The 26,270-nt window shown below is 42.5% G+C and overlaps 1 protein-coding gene across 2 annotated transcripts in view; it reads right to left on the reverse strand.

The window, feature by feature from the left end:
- Positions 1–11,499: 11,499 nt before the first annotated feature.
- The window catches only part of HTR4 (5-hydroxytryptamine receptor 4), a 110,460-nt gene continuing 95,689 nt past the window's right edge, over positions 11,500–26,270 (reverse strand). For both annotated transcript variants that reach the window (XM_050905343.1, XM_050905344.1), the window contains one exon: positions 11,500–11,587. In XM_050905343.1, coding sequence (XP_050761300.1) covers positions 11,500–11,587 — 88 coding nt within the window. The remainder of the gene's footprint in view (positions 11,588–26,270) is intronic.

Consider the following 26,270-nt stretch of genomic DNA (forward strand, 5'->3'; position numbering starts at 1 on the left):
TGAAGAACAAAAAGTTGCAGTTGTCATTTGGGTTTCTGATTTCTTCTTTTGTGGATCCTTGAGTCACTGCACTAGGGGATGTGTGTTTCCAGTAAAGATTGCTCTGACATCAGCCCAAATGTGTTGATGGGGTGTGCAGTAGTCATGAGTGTTTTCTTTTGCAAGTTGTTTTTGATTTTGTCAACTGAAGCGGGTTAACTACATCAAACAGCTGTCTGCAAGAGCAAGGGAACTGAAACCTGGTAACACGCATGAACTTGATTCATATACCCTTTGTTCATGTGCTAAGCTGTCTCCGAGATTTTTACATTACGCTAAACCTTTTCCCATGAGGGTTACTTCTCCTTTGCAGGACTTGGAACCTAACCAGTATTCGTATTTGGGCGCTCTAATTTGAAATTTTAACATCGTTTGCCCGTCTGGTCCAACTGAAATGGTCAGCTTGGTTTCACGCTCCTCTGCGCCGCGGCAGGGGCATGCAGCCCATCGTTGCTTGGCTTGCTTTGGCAACGACTGGGCGCGACTGTGAGATCGTGATGTGCCCCAGGGTTCCCGGACACCGAGGGCTGGGCGCCCGCCGGGCTCCAGCGGCGGCTCGGGGCGGGCAGCGCGCCGCCGGCTTGCGCGGGTCTGGGCGGGCGGCAGGGGGCGCTGTCCGCCAAGGCTGCCGGCGCGGGGCTCGCCCTGCCCGCGCCTCTGCTCCTGCTCCTGCTCCTGCTCCTGCTCCTGCTCCTGCTCCTCCTCCTCCTCTTCCTCCTCCTCCTCCTCCTCTTCCCCCCCCTCCCCCCCCCCCCCCCCCTCCCCCACCCTCCCGGACAGGCGCGTCCCGCGCAGCGGAGCGGGCGGGGGGACGGAGCGTGTCCCTTCCGCGCCTCTGAGGCTGGGGTTACTTCGGCGGGCTAGGGTGGTGCTACGCGGTGGGAAAGCTGGCTTTGTGATACTAACTTGTCTTTGCGTAACTGTGCCCCGGCTTAAATCCAGTTTCTTGGAAGGCAGGTTCATGTGTAAAGGCTATTTCAGGAGCACTTGCTATATAAAGCAATATCTCTTGCAAAGTTTCAGATGATACTTTAGTTTTATGAAATTCTGGCATAATTTTTTTTACCACTTAGGGGAAACTAAGGCTTAGAACGAAGTAATTTACGGTCAAGAATTGTTCTCTTGTTTTTACTTTAAATGGTACTTGACTTTTTTCTTTCTTTCAGAAACCCTTTTCACTTCCTTGTGTGAGATCCAAGTCCTTTTCATGACACGGGTTCATAACCTCTTCTTGAGCTAAAATCGGCAAAGAACAGCTGATATAAATAAATAAATACTCTTCTATCAGAGCTCTAGGTAAACTAAGTAGAAATCAATCACTTCCTTTTTTTTGGTGCTTAAGCAACTTGATTGAGGTTGAAGGAGGTCACGAAAGGTACAATTGAGTACATTTAGACATTTAAAAGTATTGTGTATTGTACCATGCCAAAACTCTTGAATGCCACAGCGTGTTTTAACAATCTCTTTTAAGAGAGTTTGATGTAGTATCTAGAAAAGGTGATACTTTATGTCCATTTCATTTTCTTAAGTCCTACATATATCTCTAAAAGATCCTATACACCATTTGGAAAACTGTCACCGCATTTATAGGAGCAGATGTAAAGATACTAGGCTTGAGAACTTGCAGCTTCCAGGTTGCAAAGGGATATGATCTTTTGTGTCTGAGCTTCTCCCCGTCTCTCCATTTTGTTTCCTTTTTGGGCAGTCTGTTATTCAATTGCCATGTCAAGCCCTGGAAGGAAAGAAAGGGTTTCCATTGGTTTGTCTAGTTGTTAAACTTTCCTCAGGAAGCAGCCCAGATGCCTTCTGTCTGTATGTGACAGGCTTCCCTCTTCACACTGAAGTCCGGTCTGACACCTCTCTTTTGGTCTCTGGCAGGAGGAGCAGGCTGCTGTCACTGCAAATAAGATGGCTGAGCGATCCTGCTCTGTTCATCTTTCTATAACAGAGAAAACTCCAGCTGGGGCTTTTAGCTGTACTGTGCTCATGTGTGGCAACTTTGGAATGAACTATGAAATCCATTTACAGCCCACTTAACAAACAGTGATATTTGCATCGGGATATCAAAGCGAGCTGTTGCTGGAGTTCAAAGGCAGCTTTGCAAACATTAAATCTGATAGGTAAGGAAAATGACAAAGGAAGCTCTGATATGATTGCATAATTTCTGTCCCCTGCTTCCTTCATGTGCTTTGCATGCATGTTGCTTCAGGGAAGGAATTAAACAGGAAGGATTATCTTCCCTAGGTTAGCTCTGACTGAACAGTCCTTGCTCAACAATACACTTCCTGGGTGGGTTAGACCTTTGTTAGATTTGTACGCCTATAGTGCAGCTGCGTGCAGATGCACTAGTCAGAGGGGTCTCCTCTTACAGTCAGTGAAGAGAAATAAGCGCTTCCAGGGCCTGATTCAGCTGGCCAAAGGCAGGTATTGACTAGCTCTCCGCTAGTTGGAAAGTGAGTCTGAGATGACTTGTGCCACTGCAGGCAAGTGCTTGAACTGCTTTGTGCCTCTTTTTCCCCGGAGCAAGTAGGGGTAGCAGCTCTTCCTGAAAGAGGGTGCAGTGATCATGGCTGTGAGTTGCTCAAGTGCCTGAGAAATGCCATCTAAATAGAGAGTACATAAGGTAAATGGATAAAGCAGAAAGCATGCTTGGGATGTGGGCACTGTGGAGAGAGGAGCACAATACATTGTGTCTCAGAGATGGGCAGTATGCCGGTTCTTGCTTTTTTCTCTGATTTAGGAGAAAGACAAAATCAGTGTTTGGGTTTTGAAAAGAAAAGGATTTTGAAGGTATGTTTTTATTTGAGGAAAAGCCAGGAATTTTCCCTCCACCCTCACTCTAGTCTCTAAGCTCTTGAGTGTGTTAGAAGCAGCTGCAGACTCCTGCCCTTGCCCATGATTTGTGCTCCAAGTTACTAGTTCAAGGAATTAAAGCTTAATCCCTTGTCAGGGGGAAGACAGGGCATTTGTACGTACACGTGTGCACTGCATGTGTTAACAGGACAGCCAAAACTAGTGCCCCATGAACCGGAGAGTTTCCATTAGCTCATTAACAGTCATTAGGTGTTGAGATGAGATAAGCTTTCTCCATTGCAGACTTGTTACAGAGCAAAACCACCAGCTCTGTGTTTGTAGGGAAGAACAACTGCTTCCTATGGTATGATGTCTCCAAAGGAGTTATCTAAGCTGGAAAATGCCATTTAGTATGAGAGCGTGAGATACATATGAATGCATAGGCGTACGTTGTTTGTGACAGGGGGTAAGGAGACATTCCAGTGTTGGGAACTACCCAACCTGAATTGTGGATGCTGACCTTAGTTTAGCCAGTCCAGCTATATCACACACTTCCAAAGAAAGGCGAGGCAGGAAGATGAAACATATTAGCAAAGCAGCAGAAGAAGCACTTAACTTTCCTGGAGGTATCACCCCAAAACCTGGCTTCGTCGTAGAAGAAAACCTTTGGCTGGGAGCTTTCAGTGCAATGACTCATTGTTTTGAAGTGCTTCATTTATGAAGACACACAGCAACCCACAGCTTTCAGGGACAGGCCATTCTGAAGAAGAGCTACCTGAGAAAATGAAGTGTTTCTGGTAAGGAAGGTGCTTGCAGAACAGTCATTTGCAAGAAAATATTCAGGATTGTGACAGGATGGGCTCTTAAAAAATGTCCTTGCTTCCACAGAACAGATGCATAAAAAGCACAAGCAGAGGATAGGTCAGCTTTCTCCTTCAGCAAATATTTCCCATGATGGTCCTCAGTTTAGATGTGAGCCTTTACAAATAGACCTGTAAAGGACATATCAAAAGCTGTACATTGGAGCTCTGGTATAGAAGAGGGAGGTGGCAGGGTTTATCTGCTGCATATAATTATGCTCTGTGGACAAGCTACAAAATCTGTGGCTGAACTGGAGGTCTCCAGACAAGTCTGAGGGTAATAGTGAGAGAGCATAATGACAGTCCCGCTTTGGCTGCTGCTGTTTGTTTGTGGAGGGAGGACAGGGTTCATCTTTTAGGGTTTATTAGATGAGGGCCACACTTCTGCCGTAAAAACAAGCAGCAACATTTTCACTCAGTTTTCAAAACCTAAGATCATATTTCTTGGTGGTCTGTGCTGGCCAGCTCTGTAACAGAGGCGGATTTCTGCTTGAGAACACTTCCTGATGTAGTTTTAATCTCTTTATCTATCTCTCAGTCTCTTCCTCCTGCAGGATCAAAGAGAGTCAAAAATCACAGATTTTACGTTAAAGTTGGACTCTGGCTTTGCTGCACTCCCCTTTCCAACTTGTTGGGCAAGGAAGGGAGCAAGCAAGTGGAGGTTATCCATTTAAACATGCCTGGTCTAGCAAAGGGCAAAAAATCTGGCAGTTTGAAATGGGAAATGAGTTGTGCTCTTGGGTGAGACTGTCCACAGGGAGCCAGCGCTGGCGACGCAGAACTTGGTGAAGATGATTACCAGTAATGATCTTGGGACTGCCATTGAGGGCTGTAAAGGTGGTAGCAAGTGAATTGACTACTTCAGAGAGAGTAATGATCGAGTGGGGCACAGTGATGGAAACTGGTATGGAGTAAACATATCTGTGCTAATCTATGTAGTCCTTAAAGTAACCCCTGGATTAATAGCTGTTGTTCAGTCACTGCCAGTAGTTATTGCAATAATGCTCTAGACTCTCCTTTATGTTTTCTGGTTTTTACAAATAGAGGGATGCCCTTGCATAGGGTTGGATTTAGAGATTAGTGGTATGAAGATGACCATTGATGTGGTTTGACAGCCCTTTCAGATACTCATTATGTCAAGAGCCCTGTTTGGTGGGTGGGATTCAGCTGTCAGGAATATGAAAACAGATTCATTACTGAGGCTGCTGGAAAAGGGTTTAGTTCTGATACTCTGTCTGGATCATTGCCTGACTGAAACACACCCCATGGCAGCTGGAGGTCCTCATTTGGGGCCTTCCTAATCTTGACTTGGAAGAAAGCTTCAAGGAAGTCAAGTGTGCTACTTACTCAGCAAGGAAATAAATTTTCCTCTTGTCCCAGAGGACTGAGAAGCCCCCTTCACAATATCTCTTAGAGAGTACAGACCTTGGCACTGCAGCTGTTGTGTAAGGAACATCAGCTAGCATTGCATTCCCATTCTGTTGTGGTCCAGGAAAGATATTTAGGGTTTCTCCGGGTTTTTTTAACAATTGATTTCAAGAACTTCAGAAGATCAATGAAAATCATTAAAAAATGACAGAATTCTGTAAATTGTCAAATAATGTATGCTAAAATAATGTTCAGCTCTTCTGCCAAATCTTTGAAATCCTTTCAGTAATAAGCATATACTTGACAGGAAATCTACTAGATTTCCTAATGGCATAGGCAATATCAGTTCAGTTTAACAGGAAGTAGCGGAACTCAGATATTGGGTAAATTCTAGTTAAATTAGATCTGTTTTTTTAATTAGGTGAGAAAGTGATGCCAAGTGAATATGTGATCATTTTGGATTCAGAAAGATTTAAGCTATACAAAAATTGAAAGCGCTAAAATCTTTTGTATATTTTTATTGAGTTCATATTAGTAGAAAAAACCAAGATTTATTGCCTTGTGGCATGATAGTACTCAGAGATGGCTCAGGAAATCTAATGCAGAGAAAAAGATTGGATCCTAAACTACTGAAGGATTTACAGTTGACAGTTACAGAATGAAAATGCTCTCCTTGGCTTTAGCATTTACGAAGATGGGTGAGGAAAACTCTTCAGAATGACTCAGAGTCTGCCGTATGTGGGCTGCCTGCTCCAAGAAACCATCATTTTACTGGCATTGTTATGTATTTTTCATCTGTGCTAGGTATTAAATGGACACGATTTGGACCCAATTGGTTAGTTCTGTTGCACACTATTAAGTCAGGCTGACGCCAATAAATACCTTAAATACCTTTTGATTCTTCCTCATCTTTGCTGAGCAGAGTCATTTTTGAGTGTATTCCATTCTAAAAGCCACAATCCTTTGGTCAGATGATCTTTAGGTTGAAGACATTTGTTAGTAATACCTAAATTGAGAGGTATTTTGAGATGCACAAGAGCATTTAAGTACAACTAATACACTACTATGATTATTCACAGAGTTCTTGATCCCATTTAGGGGACAGTAGGAGAAGGCAGGGTAAAATAAAAACCATTTTGAAGTGTGCTGAAGTCAAAGGCAAGGTGAGTATCATTTAGACCTCTCAGCTCTGACTCATATTCAAGTTTTCAGTGGTTACCTAACACATTTCCAATGTACATTCTCCCTGAAGTGTCCTTTGTTGTAACAGAGACTCATGGAGGACCAGAGTTTGCAAAAAGAAAGAGACTCTCTGGAGGGATTCATACTGCTCAAAATCAAGATGACCCTCATAATGGTTTTCATTGCTCATGTGAGTCCATTTTGATTGCATTCATTCTGCAAGCTAGACCAGCATCACAGTGACCCTCGAACCTGGGACTCCTTCAGGTAGACGTGTTAGGCCAAGATCTAGGCTCCTATGATTGCAAGTAAATCATAACCAGTAATGAATTAAGCTTATTATGACAGTATCTCTGTAAGCACATGGTAGTTGTATGTGCCCCGCTATCTGCTTGTGACTAGAAATGTGCAGAGAACAGAGCATTGAGAAAGAGGTTTTCAGTGTGCTGAGTTTGTTTTTTCCGCTCAAGTCCTCTGCATGTGCATACTATGTGCATGGCCTCTCTTTGAAGCATACACTTCGATGTTGAGATCAGGGGGGATTTTCGCCTTCAAACAAGCTGAATGTGGAAAATGTAGGTTGGAGCCAGGCACTATGTGGGCGAGAAGCGAGTAAGGACTTCCTACACATCTCTACAAATACTCCTCAGCTCCAACACTGTCAGTCCCTCTGTTTCCACTGTGAGCCCCTTCTCAGATCTGCTGATACACTGCAACTGGAGTGTAGGCACAAAGGCAATGTACTGCGGTGTAATGCAAATGGAAACTATTGCCTTCATTTTTAAGCCACTGTGGTAAATGTTTTCATATCTTACTGTGCTTAGACAGGCATCAGATCCTGCAATAGGAGCAGGTCACATATTACATTTCTGAAGTAAATGAAAGGGTTTTGAGAATTTATTGAAAGCATTTTCTAATTGTTCTGCTGAGATATTGTTTCTCCTTTTTTTTTCATTGCCCTCTCCAAGACTAGAAACTGAAAATATATTCAGTGTTGAAAGAACTGTGAAGGATAAATGTGGAAGGGACATTTCCCCATAAGGATTCATCTGTCTGCATGGTGTTTGTGAGCATGACCTGCTAGTACACTTGGGCTGCAGCCATATCTCCATACATCTCACTAAGCAACACAGCTGCTGACTGCTTCACGCACTGACATTACGGAGCGTGTATCATCCAGTTATTGCTTCACATCCCTCCAGACAGTCTTGATCATCAGCTAATTAAAGTGTATGGCCTCTTCGGCACTCTTCCTTGGAGCTTCTGTTTTGTGAACACAGCTTCCCATTGGTGATGTGTTTATTATGTCTCCAAATTTTACTTTGCAGCATGACTGTGACTTAGTTTCTGAGTAAACTGAGGATCAGAGACATGGAAAGCTGCTCAGTACAAAGGATGGCTCACCTCATGGTGTTGTGTACCCTGACACTGTCTAGGGCCCACTTAAAGTCAAACGGCCCACAGTTTTAGTGTTAGGCTAGGTTTTCAGTCTGCCTCTGGAAGTAGTCAGCCTGTTGCTCTGCTTCCCTCTTTCAGCACAAGTAACCTCAATGCATCTTTGGATTTGCTTGTCTGTGCACATGCCCTGCTATCAAATGTCATGCGCGATCTCAGAAATGCTTCTGGAGCCTAGAAAAATACAGAAATACGGAAATAAAACTGTGTTGACAGATCAGCCTCCTGAAGACAGTTTAGCAAAGGCCCAGCCAGCCAATTTCTTATTAGCTAGCTGTTCTGCTAGCACATTGCCTCTGGTGAGGAAAAGTGTAATCAGTTGTAATCCAAGAAAACAGCTACAGCAGGCATCATGCTTAACACTTCTGAGGCTTACTGCATTCAAAAAATGTAAAGTGTTCCCAGACCGTAAATGTGGTGGTGTGATAATTTGCTGATGAGTACCAGTATATTTATGTGAAGAAATAAATAAATGGTTGTTAGAATGAATCTGTGAGAGATGGTGGGAAAGAGGTGGAAAGGAAGGAAGAACGAGCATCCTTTTTCAGTCAAATTCACTGGGAAACTCAGAGAAACAGAGCCGCACAAAATTATATCTGACTCCCCATCTGCAAATGCCTGTCTTGAGCATGATGCCCATAGCAGTGACATCTCTCAGTGTAGGTAGTGAGAGATGAGGTGGACACAGCACAGGTAAGGGAGAAAGAGGGCTCAGTAACAATCTAAGCAAAAGTGTGGGGAGAAGGAGAGCCGGTGCACGAGAACTTGGTGCGGGAGGCAGGATTGTTCTGGTAGATAACCATTAGGAATTTGTATTCTAACCCAAGAGCTCATCAGTATTTTTAAAGCAATGGGGCCAGATTCTCCCTTGCTGTTATAGCTGGCTGAGTATATTGCGAGGCAGGTGGAAAGTATTGGTAGCATCTTATGTTTTGAATGAAAACAGTGCAAGAAATGAGCATAAGCTGGAGTTTACTGCAATGTACATAGAGGATTTTTTATTTTTAGAAACACCCAATGCGTTACACATTATTCAGCACAGGCAAAGACTCTGATACTGCTAGCCAAAATGGTCAATGGGAAGATGAACTCAGAGGCTACAGGAGCAGCTACCTTTAGTAAAGGAAATCAAGTACGGGTCCTTTCTACGAGACAGCTTCTTTTCCATAAAAATTCTAACATTATTGATGACGGACAATGTCATTTGCTGGGTTCACAGAAGCATTGCTGAGATTATTGACTTATTAAGCAGGAGCTGCCAGGTGGTTCATGATAGGTTTACTGAGTCCAACGAGCAATTAGCCAGAGATGACATAGAACATGGACATTTCGTGTTTGGTATTTCATTCAAATACAGCGTTTGGAATTGGAGCCTTTTTTCCCGTCATCAGAGCTGTTGACCATTTTGGCTAGTGAGGTACTGATCCCATTGATAGAGCCTTCTGAACATTGCCCATGAGTAAAATTCAGTGTTGAGAAGTTCATTTTAAATTAAGAAGAGATATATTACTAAAGCACATAAAAATATAGGAGAAAACAACACTTCAAGGACAACAGCGAAAACAAAGAACACCATCACCATAGCATCCCCATGCTGCTGGTTCCATATCACTCCAAGAAATTTCACACCAATATTTTGATGCCTTTTAATGGGGACAGAGAAAAGCTTTTCTAGGATTTCTTTAAGAAATTTGATACTTGAGGTGAAACCAAGACAACCTGTTGTGCAGTCTTGCATACCCAAATCCAGACAAAAACCCATGCGAGCAGTTCCACAGAGGTGTAGAACATGGGACTGAAGTGGCCCTGGATGGATTTTTTCCAAACTTTCAATAATGGCCTATTTTTTTCACCCACTGTTTTGGTGTTAACAACAGAGTTGAACCAATAACGAGTTCTTTTGGAAACACAACGCTGTGAAAACAGGTCATTGCCGAACTGTTCCTAATGATGAACTAGGAATTGGCTCAAACTGTCTCACCCTCTCTTTTCAAATAGCTCATGTTCTTCCCATCAGCACCTATCACCACAAATACCAATAGTTTGTCTCTTTCTAACTGCTAGCAATTTTCTACATTGGTAAGTGTCTGGCGGCTTCTAATTAGGGCTGTTTCTGCCCAGTGTCTTTTTGAATCCTAAAGGAAAAAGATGTGAAGCTTTATCAGTGACTTTTATGTGGAAGAAGTATTTAAAGTTGGACACAGTGGCAAGGAAGCCAGTTGTTATCATGCACAATTTTTTTTTCCTACTGAGCAACATTTTTGTTTGTTCAAAGCAGGATTTGTTTGTTTGTTTACAGTAAATACCTGTCACATAGCAACAGAAATATTACTAAATAATAATACATATAATGTTAAGCTCCTGGGTCTAGAAGCTTTTAATGAAAAAAAACCACCTTCCTGATAAAAAATAATAAATAATGTCACCTTTTCTTTTTACATTAAAAATATCTGTACATGATTACACAATATAACAAAGTACAATTTTATTTTCTAGGCTCAGGGTGGCATCTCTGAGTTAGATCTTCATCTAAAAAGGGTAAAGGCTTGTAGTCTTGATCCTGCATATTTCCCACTGCATGAAAATCATTTTCCCAAAGTTGCGAAGTCTACAGCCTTGCCCACCCTTTCCATGCAAAGGTGGAAGCAGCTCACAAGGAACATAGCAACATCTACATGCAGGAAGCAGCTAAGGACTGAGATCTTTGCAAACAGAGATGTGCATATGGTGATATTTGAAAGTCTTGAAACTTCTTGCCTCAACTGGAAGAGAACAGAAACAAATAGAAAAATAAAGATGGAAAACGTAAGTAGAAGTCTGTCTTCCTAATGTAGCTAGAAAAGTTTTTTAGATGGTATATTTTTCAAGATGGCACTTAGTGATCTATTACAGACTGACTCTGTCTCTTGGCCAACCTTTCTTCTTGGTAAGAATGCCCACAGTTTGCTCAGATGAGGACAGCACTGGCAGCTTGCCTGGGGTTTGAGGGCCACATCCCGTCCATTGGCCTCCGAACAGCAGAGGATGGCCACTGTTTTTAGCAATTAGGCTGGATTGAAGCAGTGCTTGCAGGGCCTTCTCTTAGTGGTGAAATGTCTCGGTAGGTCCCACTCCAGCTTGTCAGGCACTATATACACCCTGTGAGTCTTCTACCAATGAACTTGGCCAGGAAACACAATAAAAGCATTTACAAAGAACGCTCTGCAGGGCAGGGTGAATCAGCAGCTCATGCTGACCTTTCACGAGTAACTATATCAAATGGCAAACGTTTCCTCTTATTTTGCTGAAGAAAACCTAGTGCTGTTTCTCTCCTGACAGCATCCGGTCACCGGCGGGCAGGATCTTGCGCAGATAAAGCAGGCATTTAGTCTCACATCATGTTAGGGCTTTAGCCAGAACTTTCAATCTTTCAGATCATGATATGACAGGACAGAGAGGTGGCTTGTACACAGATGGCAGCTGGAAAGGAGTAATAGAAGTCCCTGCACCGAGTGGTTTATCTGTGTTGTTCCCTTACATAGACAGAAATCAGCTCACTCTTGGAGTAAGGCTCTGATGCAGTCATATAGTCCAGCTGTCCTTGCAGGTACAGGAAAGTCTCCTCAGCCGTTCTGCTCATGTACCTTCCCATGCCCCCATCAATCTACACACGTGCAGCTGGACATTCATATGAAGTCAGTGCAGGAGGCACCATGGCAATGCATGAATGAGTTTTCATAAAGTCCTGCTGTCCGTGAATGCTTTGGGTATCCTAAAAGGAAGCTGTTTCTTCAGCTGGGCCATTCCTCTTCTAGGACCATGACTAGAAACAGGACTCTTGGGATTCAGGGTCATTGTGGATGGGAAGTTTCTCATGTTCCTGATGATGCCCGTTACGTAAAACAGTGTACCTGGGAGTGGAAAAACATAAAGAAGGATTTGTTAGTGCTAGTTAAAAGGACAAGCTTATGTAAAATGAGTTCTTGCAAACCCCGAAGTACATCTTAAGACAGTACATCTTCCAAATATCCGGATCCCACATTAAGAAAATGTGAATCCCTACTTTGCTCCACAACAGGAAACCAAATCTTCAGTTTGATGCAGTCAAGGTAATCCCTGAAAACCAAGAACCTGTTGGTTTTCATGTGTCTAAGGTACAACTGGTAATGAGAGGAAACCAGACCAAAGAACTAAGAAACACTGATCATGTATGGGTGGACTAAGCTGAAGGCACTTCAGTTAATGTCTTCAATGCAAGCATTTAAAGAATCATTTGAGACTAGCTTGGGAAGTGAATGCTGTTTAAGATGAAACCAAGACCAACACTTCAGGGCATTTCCACTTACAAAAGAAAGTAGTCTCTGTCTATTGCAAAGTTGGGTTTAGTCTTATCAAACCAGTGCTGTTCAGGTTTTATGTCCTTTGGAGGTCTCATGTCATGTATATACCTTTCTGATATTTTTCCAGGCTTTGGGCCAGATATGAAAAAGCAGAATTCAGTTGTAAGGAATTCCACATTATCTCTTACCCTGTGCCTCCTCTACCAGCCCATTTCCTGCTGCCCATCTCAACATGGCTTTCTCAACAGAACTGTTGATTTAGTTTGCTAATGACACGCAGCTCTTTTCCCTAAGTGGTGTGCAATGCTTAGTAGGAATAAGCACATCTGAGGTGATAGCAAAAACGTTGGCTAACTGGAGTAAAACTGATTTAGCACATCTTTCTAGAATTTCACATCTAATCATTCTTGCTTGCAAACCCCCTGAAGGGTACAGAGCAAGCCAGGTATCTTCCCTTGGCAATCCATTTCATTTAAACTAAAGCTGAACCAAACCATCCTTTGAGTAGGTCCAGAAGTAGGAAGCTGCAAAAATAACTGTAAAAACATATTTTTCCCCAGTCCAAATGCATGCCAGGGAAATCAGGTCTTTGTTAAGACTTTCCTCTCCCAAGTGTTTAGAGATGTAGATATATTATTTCTCATAGTAACAAACATCCGAGACATACCTGAAATACCCACATCCCAATAAAGATTAAAAAAAGAAAAAAGCCTAAGAAAGTAGAAAAAGGTATCAGTTCTCCTGCTGTTAGCAGAGGGAAAAGAAGTGCTATCAGCCTCAGGATTTGTTTGAATAATCATTAGAAAAAAGGTCAGGAACTCCTCATTGTCTACATATTCAAAACCTGACATCAGTCATTATTAATCTGGATGCATCTCTTTCTCCATTGAGTATACTTGGGACTTAGGCTCCTAATTAAGGTGCTTACAATGCCACTGAAATGTCTGAAGTAGATGAGCTGAATATCCTACAAATGATGTATCTGTTAGTTCCAGTAGATCAACCATGGACTCAAAATGAAAGCCAGGGTATAAACTGTACTGCCTGTCTGAATTTGCCCTGGTGAATACTCCTGGAGGAATTTACCCTCTAATGTACTAGATGCTGGTTTTCAACATGGTCAGGCTTGATTGCCTTAATACAGGTCACTGTATGTGCAGATATATCCATCGAACATACTCCCTTAGTACTCCATCACTTTAAATAATGATCATAAATCTGAAAAAGTGTGCTAGTTCTACCAACAAGATACAGACTTGATGTAAGAAACAAGAAAAGACATTTTGCATCTAACACTGAACAGACACTCCAATTAGATGACCATGAAGCATACAAGTCATAATGTAATTTTAATTTTATATACTAAGTCAGACATGGCACATTGTGTGAGGCAATCCAGCAAAGAGACCTCTAGCATGGCAAAGTCTCTGCTACAAATGGTGATACAGAGGATGAGAGGCAGGAGACCTCCCACTCTGTGAACAAGGCAGACATAGTTCAGAGCAACTCAGGACTTGGTCAGAACCACAACAAACAGGCACTGAAAGCTGACTTCATACAGGATATCCAAAGAGCCAAACCTTTCTTCTTCTTCTTCTTCTTCTTCTTCTGCAGTAGTCAGAAAACAGTTGTGCAAGATCAGCAATTTAGCAGGTGATGCCGTTTGTTACAAAGATGCATTAAACTAAAGAGAAGCCATTAAGGTGTCCCAGGATCTCTTGTGGCACAAAGTGTCTGTCTGAAGCCTCTGGCAGTTAGCTCAACACTTCCAGCTGTTTACCCTGTGGGAAAAGAGGACTGGTAGGAGAGGAGGAAAGAGCATTCGTATGCAGGGTGCAAAAGCTGCGCTGCAGGGTGATGGCTTGCTCTGGTACTGGCACATCATTCCTAAAAATCTTACCAACATCTCCAGGAAACTGTTAAAGGAGTCCTCCGCTGGCAGGCTTTTGTGTTATCAGGATTGTTTTCACAGACTGTAGTTTTTCCCTTCAAATGAAAGTTCAAAGCTACCTGCCAGTTACAGGGCACCAATTTAGTGTCAGATAAAAGACAGGATTACAACAGCCCTGCTTTTTTTCACACCACCGTGTCTTAACTGATCTGCTCTCTGAAAATGCCATTAATTTTTCAGGCATCAGTACCTATGGGAGGCAAGTTTCAGAGAGAAAGCACAGCTACACCTGAAACTCATTTTTGCCTCACCTAAAGGAACACACACCTAATGTGCCTCAGCTCTCACCCAGCTGAGAAGCCAAGCACCGCGGGATTTATCTTACCGACCGCAAGAAGAAAGCAACCCTCAGACCCTGCATGTGTGGGCTGAACGTTTCAAGAGAAATTTATCAGTCAAGTAGGTTTGAGTAATGAATACATCTGAGGAAGCCATAATATATGAGCAGGAAAAAAATTAAAAAGATTTAAATGCATTAAATAAATTATCTGCAGCAAATTAGTTGCACAGCTTTCCTTCGATGGGATTTGTATATGCTGGCACATTAAGCTACCAAAATCAATTACAAATAGCATCCCAGCCTGCCTCTGCCCTCTGCATCCGACTCCTCCCAGAACTGGGGGCGAGTGTCGCTGTCATTTCACCTGACAGCTTTACTCAGATCATAAACACCACCACCCAGCAGTAAAGCCCAATAATGAAAAAGCATGACCACCTATAAAGGGACCCTGCTGCAGGCTGTTCACATACTTGCCAAATGGTATTTTAATTGTGATGATGACCAATTTGGAGATAATTGCTTCTGCATCTCCTGCTGTTTCTGACAGCCCAATGGACTCTTTAATTAACTGGTTGGATTAGCTCTCAGCACAGTGGAGGGGAGCTGTGTGGTTTTACCCTTTGTAGGTCCACAACCAGAACAAGGAGCTCCAGCATTATTCTAGGAACTCGGCAAGAGCTGGGGAGAAAACACCAAGGGGATGCAGTGGCTGTTTCTAATCTTCCCACTTTCATTCCCTGCAGAGCTATCCCCCACAACAACTTGTACAATTTATTAAGGAAGCAAAAAATTGCTGGTCTTTGGCTTCCGCAACCATAATGAAAAACAGTCACCGTTTTCACGGAGCCTGAGGTCCCAGCTTAGTCCTCTCCTGGTGAGCAAACCCCCGGCATCCAGCTCTGTCCCCCGGGATCATGCCTGTCTTGCTGAAAAGCAGAAAGCAGTGCAATTTTGGGGCAGGGCTCCTGGCTCTGAACACAAAAGCTAACTGTATCCATTTCCTTGGCAGAGCATGACCCAGGAGGAGGGGAAGCAATACCCTGATGCTGTGCATGCCACCCCTCAATCAGAGCTCGCAGTCACCGGTCCAGTTTCCAGAAGGGAGCCTCTGTCTGGAGATGGTGCCTGGGGTCCTTTGGACAGCAGGGAACAGGGGGGAATTGGAAGGTATCTGCTCTTTCCCAAAAATGCCTCCTACCAACCGTCATGCTTGCAGTATCTGTGTGAAGCTGCCTACACTGGTTACGCATACCCACGGCTCCTCTGCACCAGCAGAAGTGCCTGGGAAGCACAGCTTGCAGTTCTGCAGCTGTTTTACCCATTAATTACTCCCCTGGTTTTTCACTGTAGTCCTTGCTCTGAACACTTGTATCCATCCTTCTTCCCTAAACTCCCTGCAAACTCGAGTTCATCAGCCTGCAGGCAGTTAATCCTGGTGGCTGCTGTGAAGGGCAAGGGGCCCCTGGCAGGTACAGAAACTCTGCAAGGGTTTGGATCACATTAGTAGATCCTGCTCATTAATAACAAACTGACAAAGAGAGAGCAAAGACAGCCTTTCCCAGCTACAGCTGAATCACTAATGGGCTAAAGGACTTGTGTGGCAGCATCTCCTGCACTTTCCAAAGCCTCTGAACAAACACTGGGCTTCGTGTTCCCTCAGCAGGCTCTGTCCCTTTAACCCTGGCAGGAGAAATAATTTTACCTAAAGGGTCATAATAGTAGCAGAGAAAAAAATGAATAAAATAAATGCCCATAACTGTCCAAGCACGGTGAAGCTTTCAGCTGGGCTGAAGGCAGATTAATGGAGGAAGAAGCCACAGCCGCCCTAAACCTGCTGTAGGTGCACGGCTGTCTTTTTGCTCTCTGTTTAGTAATCCTTTCCCAATACACCTGTTTACATTATGAATTGTTTCCATTTTTTAACTGGCAGAAGGTGGTTCCTGGAGACTGAGGTGAGGTTTTGCAGCTGTCCCTGTCCTGTCCCGCTTTGTGCGGGAGGGATACTGGGAGCTGTTAACTCTCTGCTCCCAGAGACTTTTGCCACCTAAATCCACTCCCCCTCTGCCCAGAAAATGAAGGACATATTGTCACCAGGTAGAGATGAGATTTTGCACACACATTCAGATACCGAGAGGTCAATGTTACTGCAGAAGTAGGTGGATGGGTGCATTTATGGTATATATGTCTGTTACCGGTATTGCCAGGATAGCTCGAGTCTCAGCTGGGTGCACAAATGGCTGCAAAGTCTGGGGAAGTTTAGACATGAACTATACAAAAAGCTGATAAGCACCAAGTTTCATTGTATTTGCAAATCGTTTTGATAATCTTTATACTATAAATGCAGAATAGTTACTGCCAGAGTTTCTAAATACCCCCGGTAATGCAAGAATAGAAGATAAAAACCTTGTATCAAATTCTTTGAAATAAGTGCTGTTCTTACCTGTTCACATTACATTGTTTGAAGCCTGTCATATACTCCACCACTGGCTGCAAAAGTGACCTTACAGATGTGCTAGCCTGTGAGAGTCTCCTACTGACCCCATGCTCACACAATTCAGGACAATTACCCCTAACTGAAACAAAACTGTGGTCCTCAGGCATCCCTGTACTGGGATTTGGGGTTTGTTGCTGGTGGTTCATTAGTGACTCCCTAGTGGACTGATGGAGGGAACTCAGGCATGGCAGAGTCAGGCAAGGAGCAAGTTTTAACTGTGACATTCTTAAAAACTTGAAATAATAAGAAAAGAAATAAATCTGCAGGTTTTGTGGTACTGAAAGTTTTCCTGAGTTCGTGCCAGTTTCTATGAATTTGTCTTAAAAAAAAAAAGGCAATAATTCTGTAAAAATGACAAGTGAAATTTTTCATTTAAAGGCATTGCAATTTATTGTTGTTGGTTTTGCGAAGTGTCCTTTATTAATATTTTTAACTTTTTTTTTTTTTTGGTCAACTGCTTGCGTTCCAAATGAGATTTCAAATTAAACCAAGCATTAAATTTCAACAAAACCAAACCTCTGAAAAGTCTAAACTATTCATATTTTCCTGACAGTAGCACACTGTAGTCCAAACTAAAGCAGAAATCTGTTGTGCTGAGCTCTGGCAAGCTCCTTATGAAGACAATGCATGCCCTGAAAAAATGTACAGGCTAATTTAGTTTACAACTAGGAGATTTAATAGGTTGGAGTGGATGTTTAAGGGAGGTCAGAGCATGAGAAACATGCAATTATAAAGACTTACTTGCTAGGGAAAAAATAATGAGTTTCAAGCTAAAATCAGAGTGGTGTAGAAAATGCTTTTCCCATTCTCCAAAAGTTTTCAAAGTTTTAAATATTTTCCCCATTTCTGATCTGGAGCAAGTCTGCACCTTCTCATGAGACAGAAAAGAAAAAAAAAAAAAGAGCAGACTCCAATTCATGTTCAAGGCCTTTTTCTGCCTTTTATCAAGGTGACTGATCTAACCACTGTGATATTGGCAATTTTGTACGAGTAAGCACTCATCTGCCTGTTTCTTTCATTTTCTCCTTTTTCCAGTTGTTGATTGCCAGCACTCCAAATGAAACATTTCAAAATAGGTTTCTTCCTTCATATGCAACTAGAAACTCCCTCCAGGACCCCAGAAACCTTCTCAGTAACAGCTTTTGTACAGCCAATTTGCATCTTTGAAGGTTGTGACAACGGTTGCAGAGGCAACCCAGAAAACACAAATATTTCTGGTTATTCTTAGTGAACACCATCAACTTCTCCACTGCTCTCCCATTCCTCCCACCTTTGGTTCTGCTCCCAGTGGGCGCAGACAGGAGTCCTGCAGCTTCGCATCTCATTCTCCACTCTTTCCTCTGAGTTTTGCCTGCAAAATCCTGATGACCCCGTGGTTGTGCCACAGCTGTGGGGTACAAGTGATGCCAATTGCTTTGGTGCAGAAGAGCAAAGCTTTCAGCCATAGGAGAGCTGTAAACTATGTTTCTGAGCAGCTCACCAGCAGCACAGCCCTCGGACTGCCCACTGAGCGAAGAAGATCTGCCACAAGCGGCATCTTGAGGTAGCCTGAGTAGGACATATGCACAAGGAGATGTGAGGGCCAGGAATTAGGATCTGGATAATGGCCAGAACTGGAGAAATAGAGACTCCTTCAATCTCAACAAAGAAACCTTCACACTGTGTCTCTGCTTTCATCCATGTTCAGACCAGATCCTGAAGTTTTGATATGAAAATAGTGGAGCAGGAGATCTCAGAAATAAAATACTGCAAAGTAGTTGAAATGCAAAGAATTGTCTCCAGATCCATCACATGCCTTGCAAAATGATGAAGCTGGGAAGGGAAGCTGGTACAATAAGATTTCCAAGAAGAAAGGCAAATAGGTGATGATCGCTCCCAGTTACATCATGAAACCTCTTGTTATTTGCAGAAGCACCCAGTAAACACTTGTTGGGACTAGAGGAAGACAAAATGTTACTATGAAAGATGTGATAAACTGAAGATTTATGTTTCGCTTGAGCAGAGTGTCCCATTTTTAATAATGGAATCTACCATTATTGTACTCAACTACCTAAGACGGTAGACCGTAGAAAGTTTGCGCGTAGGTAGAAGCTGGCTGGAGCCACGTTTTAAGCGGAACTGAGCTTCCAAATTGAATAAAGAATTGAAACTTTTCTTAGATTTGAAAATTGTGTTGCTCCACGATTTATCTTGCCCTACATTTTTCTTTCTCTCACAGCTGCAAAACTCTTCAGTGGTTTCCCATCTGGAATATATGCAGCACCACTATTGTAGCTTCACACTCAATATAGTGTCCATTTCTCAAAGCTCCATTTCTTTCAGATGGACTTACAGAGGAAGAATAAATAACTCTCTTCAATATCGAATTGGGATTACGGTTAACAATCACTTGGCAGACCAGAGTAGGTTATTTTAATGAACACATCATTCTGAAATAAGCCTTCCACCATCTGTTCAGTCCCATAATTATAAATGCAAACAACATAATTCATAAATGCACTATAAAAGAGAGGGAAAGAGAGAACAGCTTAAGATGACTGTTTGTTAGTTATTCCAGACAGTGATGCATCTGCTTACTTTATTCCTGTTTCAGGAGCAGGTAGAAAATAGTCTTTTAATTCTGTATTTTATGGCAGTCACTAACCCACAGTAAATGACTGCCTGTAGATCACAGAGATGTCGTTAAGTGCAGTACGGTTTCTGGTTGGCATCATTATTTAGCCATGTCTACGATGGAAGCACCCAAGAAAGATCACACAGACTGTCCTGAATCCCAGTGGGCCAGGAATAAACTTTGAGCGTGTTTTTCAGAACAGCAGGAAAGAGCCTGTGGTGTTGGAGTGCCCTCCAGGGTTACAGGAGCTAAGGGTAAAGATGACAATGCTATTGTCTCCCTGAAAAGTTGCTTCTGACATTTTGGAAAACTGGGAAATCTTGGGAAACAGTCAGAAAGTTGAGAAGAGTGTAAACATAAAATCCAAGAATCTCTGGAATTTGCTATTTTAATCTGTGACATTTTTCATTCTGAAAGAGGAAAAAACCATTTTTTTAATCTGAAATACACAAAATGTCAAAATGAAATGTGAACAAAATATCTTGTTTCATTCCCATTTTCTGTTGAAAAAATGAATACACATAATCCAAATTAAATGTATTTTCATGAAACATTTGATTTTAATACAGCTGCATATTTAGTTTTCAAAAGGTCAGTGCAGAATTGTCCCTCTCTCACAATTACCAGGTTCATAGACTCCATAAAATTAAAAGCTTTCTAGAACTCTGTAATCTCTGGGCTGAATGACTCATGCTTCCAGCCACTGAAGTGAATTTCCACATTTGGCCATCAAGAAAGTCATTATAGCAGGATGAGAAGAATACCCTCTACCTACTCAACATGATTCCTGGGGCAAAATGGAGCCAGAAATTACAAGCTCATTCTGTCTTTTTCTTGATATGTATCAACATTGCAGAACAACGTAAATCGATTTCACATTCAATGCTGCAAAACTAGCAATATATCTAATACTTCTAGGATGACTTGCTCCTGTTGTTTCTCTGTGGGTTTCTCATTTCTTCCTGTTTCTGAGATGAGCAAGATACTTGCAAGATTCCCTAGCAATAAGGTTTGAGCTTATTGTGTATCATCCTTGTGCTGCACCTGATTGACCTGCAACCCAGAGGAGACCAGCGTGTTATCAAAGGTGAGTTTACTAAAGGCAGGTCTTTCATTGCACCTGCGCATGACTACCTGTGATCTGCTTTGTCCAATAGAAGCCAATTCAGAGAGAATTTATCTTCTAAATGTATGGAAAACCAATGAATATAAAAAGAGTGCATGAACTCAGAAAACACAATGAGAACTGCTCCAAAAGAACTCCCTCAAATATCAGATACATTCCTTTAACTCTGTAGAGATACACTTAATGTTTGTCTCTCGTGCGCTTTCAAGCGCAGGGCTCCCACCCAAGCAGGCTGGAGGAAGCTGGATTTCAAACCAGAAGAACCCAGGCGTGGGGATGGTGAAGCCGTCATTAGGGCTAGCTGCCACTGCTGCTTGGGAGCTGAGTTAGTCTGGACGGCAGACAAACGTCTCCATCCCCTCCTTCTATGACTATTTCTCTTCATTGCAAGCTGACAGCCTGCAGAGCCCACAAAGACATGGTACGATTATCTGAGTAAAGTGGCTGGGGTAGATGATTTGCTTAATTGCCTGTTGGAGCTCTGGTGGAGAAACAGCCGACCAGACATGGTCGGTATCTGTCTGTCCCTTTGCAGCCAGGCCCAGGAAAGCACAGTAATGTGGCAAAGAAAATGAAATCCATCCTCTGCAACAAGCCTTACAACAGGGACCTTCCTTTGCCTTCAGTGTCTTTTATTCCAGTCGTGGGGAGGGATCATCATTTATCCGTGTGTAAAACCCACCTAGTCAGTGGACTTGATGTCTCAAGCAGCATCAGCACCAAAGAGAAAATATTCGTAAATTCTTAGAATGTCCTAGCCAAATTTGAAGTCTGTCCTAGTCTTACTATTTAATTATTTTTTTTAAATAGGAGCAAGTATCAGTGGACCATTGCTGCTTAGAGATGATGCAGTCCTTTGGGAAAACATGGGTAAAATCCACAGAAATGTCATCAAAAGCTCAATTTTCCCATTGCAGCTGAATGGTGAAAATCCAGATCGCAGGAAAGCATTTGGATTGCTAAATTATTTATATGGATATGACAGCAATGTTGATTTTAAAGTCCTTTATAGTCAAATGTAAATACAAATTTGTCTCTATCTCATGACAAGTGTTTATTTTTTTCCACTCTTGAGCAGTTATGCTGAATATCTTAATTATCTTTAAATCAAATAATGCTGTTCAGACCTTGTGAGCTGGAATTAAGCACTCATCATTCTTTACTAAATTTCAGTTAGAGGTTTTAAAAACAGCTGTCTCCAGCCCACATAATCCAGCCTTCAGTACATTTTGTAAGACTTCTACATGCCTCCTCAGATTTAAAATTAGCAGACAGTTATCCAAGTAAGCAAAGCCCTCGAGTGAGAGAAACATACTGCTGGAAAAAAAATTACTTTCTTTGTATCTGACAAGTCACAGAAAGCAAAGAAAGCATCTATCAATACATTTGTTTCTCTCCTTTCTTTTTCCTGTTTCCATCATTCCTGAAGGATGTTTTCCTCAGCTGAAGCTCGCCTGTTCTCTCACTCTTACAAGCCAGCTCTGGCTGCCACTTGCTCTAATGACCTGCAGCTCCAGGACATGTTCCCAGACCATCTCACTCAGACATGGGCCAAGGCGTTCCTGTACAGCACCAGGAAAGTCACTGTAGCTACGCGAGGGATGTCCTCATCTCCAAAAGCGGAGGTGTGCAGATAATGCCTAGTGGCTATGTGACCTCATCGACACACAGGCACTACTGCTTTAGGTTAATGTACAATAGCAATTTTCATATTTTTTTCTGGCAAAACAAGACCAAAATCCCCTCCAGTTCATTTATTTTTGTGTTTACAGTAGAAGCATATCTTTTTTAAGGAGGATGTTTAACTCCTTTTAAAAGTGCAGGCAAATAATAAACTGAAATATGATTCTGAAATAAAATGTCAAAACACTTCAGGATCTTGTTGCCTTTTCATTTTCTCCTGCTGAAAACATTTGCTGAATTTGACCCAATCAGTTTGTTTCCCTGGAACTACAAGTGCTCATTACATCTTCCTTTTTTAATTCTTTTTATTGCCAGGCTCTATTAATGAATTTAGTCTAAGAAAAATTATAGGAACCCATTTAAGCTACTTTAACTTCAACAGCTAATCCCAGCACACTGCTCATTTGCTCAGAAGCCTCTTGTTCCATGAATGGAGGAAAATCATATCGGTCTCTCTGGTAGAGTGCTGAACACAACCCTTCACTTGGCACAGGAAATAGATTGGATAGAGATTGATTAATGAACATAACTAATTAGGAGCCTGGCCTGAGTCAGCCAAGGCATTTCACATAGATCAGCTAAGAAGCAAAGAGTCGAATTCAACAAAAAATAGGGCTGAAGGAACACATTTTTGTATGTCATTATCTCTGGGTACTGGCTAAAACCTTTTGCATGATGTTATACAGTCTCATTGTTGTATTGAATAATAACCTCTTAAGATGATAATTACATTCTTGATAGACATCAAAAGTTAAAAACAGGAACATGACTACAGATACTTCAATGCTGAGCAAATAGACAAATGCTAAACATGTGCTAATAAGAACAAAGATCAGCTAAGTTCTTCAGTGAGCTATTTTAAGAAATTGTTGATGGAAGATTACCAGGAACACCTCAAGGTGTTGAGGTACCTTGAGGTGGACACCTCAAGACTGCAGAGGTGGCTTTTCCCACAATTTCTGTTTGATTGTGGGCAAACCATGCCATTTCTCTGAGCTTTCTTTCATTGTAGATAAAATAGAGGCAATAATACTTCCTTTGTATGCCTTGTCTTTAGATTTTAGCCTCTTTGGAACAAGCATTGTGTCATTTCAGATACAAATAGTGTCTGGTACAACTAAATCATCGTTTGGTTCAGGGCTGTGGTGCTCCAGCAGCAGCAATTAATCACTTCGTAAAAATAGTTTGTTTCAATTTTAAAATGCCAGAAATGCTTTCCAGGACAGAACAACCTACAGCTGTAGGAAAGGTGTTTTATTTATTGAAGAACTTCTTTCCTCCACTAAATCCTTCACACCCTCAGAGGCTGGGAATATCCTGCCTCTGGGTCACTGGCCATAGTGATGCTCTCAGGCTGGCAAAATAGAAACAGGGAGATGACTGAGTTCGGTTTGGACCTCCTGGTTTTTATTGCACAGTCACAATAATTACATTCCCCCTTTCCTCTGGTTCTTTTAGCAATGCTTACTAAAAAGGCTGAAGCCTCCCTGCGCAGTAATGGTCACGCTGCAGCTCTGCAGCGCTGTGCTTGTGATGCTGAGCTGGCCTCAGGATGGGACACTCCCTTTGCACGGAGCAGCACCCACCGGCAGCTGTCCTGTTCTGCTGACCAAGTAATACTGCTGTCCTGTTTTAAACTTCAGCATCTCAGTTTTACCTGACATCATTTCAGACAAGGTGAATGGCTGAGACTGGCCAGGCACCGTGCCTGTTGGCCCTGACCCACACCGAACAGGTTTATTTTCCATTGCCTCCAGTGGAGATGGCTCTAAACGTCCCCATCTGATGTTTGTCACTGTTGGCCAGTAATTAATTGTAACATGGATGTTGCTAAGATATGCCTGAGATTTTTAATAAGTTTTAAAGTAAGAACAGCAAACAATCTCCGAGCGGGGCCTGGAAGAGGCAAGAAATACAGGACGTGATCCCTTGAGCATATATGTTTGTGACTGTGTTTGTATAGCTTGTATATCTTCCTGCCTGCCCATTTCCTAGCTCTTGTCTTATGAAATCAAACCTTCAGTAGCAAGCAGCTGAACAGGTTAAATTTTTTGGCATAAAGCAGTGTCACCATTGAGAAAGTTAATACTTTGGGAGATGGTTATCAGTTCTCCTCCATGAGCCAGAATCACTGAGCTGCTGATGGCTCGGTGGCTTTTCGGACATGAGCCAACAGGGCTCAGCTGGACCTTAAATAAACCAAATATAACCACATACCCAAAACACGCCATCACTGTTCTCAAAGTTCTTCTCTGCTGCCAGCCTGACCCAAGCAAAAATGCTCAACTGAGAATGAAGTTTCTGTTTCCTGAGGAGCTGATAAACTCTCATTGCTGTTGCCCCTGTGCTCCCATGGCCTGACTGCATTTTCCCTTTCATGCTCAAGCAGGTGCCTGTGCCTTCCGGAGCTGTCAAACATGGCAGCTTTCAAACAGCAAAACTCACGTTAAAAATAATCAGCCTCATTATACCATTAGCAGTTTTGATCCTGTCAGAACAATAGCTGCCATGTTTCTCCAGCACATCCCAAGTGCATCTCCCTCTCCCCTCACTAGAAAGATTAGCAGTTTGTATCTCACCTCTTCCTGGGTGTAAGGATGAGAATCACAGGCACCCCTACGCAGAAAAACACCCGCCTCGGGAAGTGCGAGGGATGCTGCCTCTCTGCTCCCCTCTGCCCTGTTCACGGAGACCTGCTGGGGCACCCCCAGCTCTCTCCCCCACAGCTCCGGGTGCTGAGCAGCGCTGTGGATCTTAAACAGAAAGACGATGCTAGCTAATGCCCCTGCTGACCCCCCGGAGGGGTTGAAGAGCCCCCTCACCTTGATTGCTGAACTTGACTATTGCAAAATATCTGCATATGGTGCAATAGTTTAAAAATAAGCCTGCTTTGCTTTTTGTTTAGAGCTGCTGAGACAATATCTGGAGAAGCAGCCTTGGATCTCATGTCAGAGTGAACCAGGGGATGAAGAAGGCATCACCAGGAAGGTCCCCAGGCACCTGCGCTGAAAGGTACTTTTCCCTCCTTCTGCCAAGTCCAGTGGAGGTGTTAGAGATATGACAGATTACCAGCTACCCCATGCCACCTCTCTGCTGATACAGGGCTGTACCACTTGCCATTCCTTTATCCAGCCTAATTTTGGTCATCCAAAGGGTGTTGCTACAGTGGTTCCCTCAAAAGACTACTTCATGTGCTAACAGATGTCATCATTGACTGGCTTTGCTGACAGTCATCTTAATTATGCTTGTCCTATCTCCCAGCTTGGAGATTTCTCTTTTCCCAGCCTCCTTATGCTTCTGTCTTTCAGCTGCGTGACCTGAATGCTGTTTATAAGTTTCCCTATTTTTCACTGCAGGACGTTCTGCTCAACTTTAGCAAAAGGCCCTGGACTTTGAAGATTATGAACATAAATGTGACAATGACTGGTGATGAAAAACATGGGATCCACACAGCAACCGAGATGATGGGGTCAGTCCAGAGGTGTTGACTTCTTCCATCACAGATTTGCAACTTGTTAGTGTTACAATAGTTGATGTTTCCACAAGAGAAACAGGAACTTGGGCACTGAAGGACAGAAACTAAGCTAACTTTAAAATCAATGAAGCAGCTATTTGTTTTCAGTGATCTAAATCCATTTGCTAATTATAAACACCAGGGTAAACAAGTAAGCAAATGAGTGAGGCCATTCAAAGCCATGCTGCAGAAGATGGGCACTTTGCCCTTTTTCTCACATATTAACTCTGTATTTCCATTTCTCTCTCATTAATGTTCAGTTTGGCACTACATTATATGCTCTAATTACCTGCAGATTTTGGCCTACAGTTCATTTTTGCACCATAATTAATGCAACATTCATAAGAGGCTCAAATCTGATAATTAGGAGAGTACTGGAAAGTGCTCACTTACGTTAGAAAAACACAGCATCACGTTAAGAGCGGTTTATAACTACCTGCAGATGGGAGAGCTCATAATAGGCTTCAGTTTTTTAAGAAGTAAGGTGTTTCAATTACTGAAGTACAAGCAGGATCAATTAAGAATATTCAAATGGAAGATCATGAATGTTTTTTTATAAATGGAGATCTCGTAACTGGCATAATTAGATCTT

Source organism: Gymnogyps californianus, chromosome 14 (genome assembly GCF_018139145.2).
Source record: "Gymnogyps californianus isolate 813 chromosome 14, ASM1813914v2, whole genome shotgun sequence".
Classification (NCBI taxonomy): domain Eukaryota; kingdom Metazoa; phylum Chordata; class Aves; order Accipitriformes; family Cathartidae; genus Gymnogyps; species Gymnogyps californianus.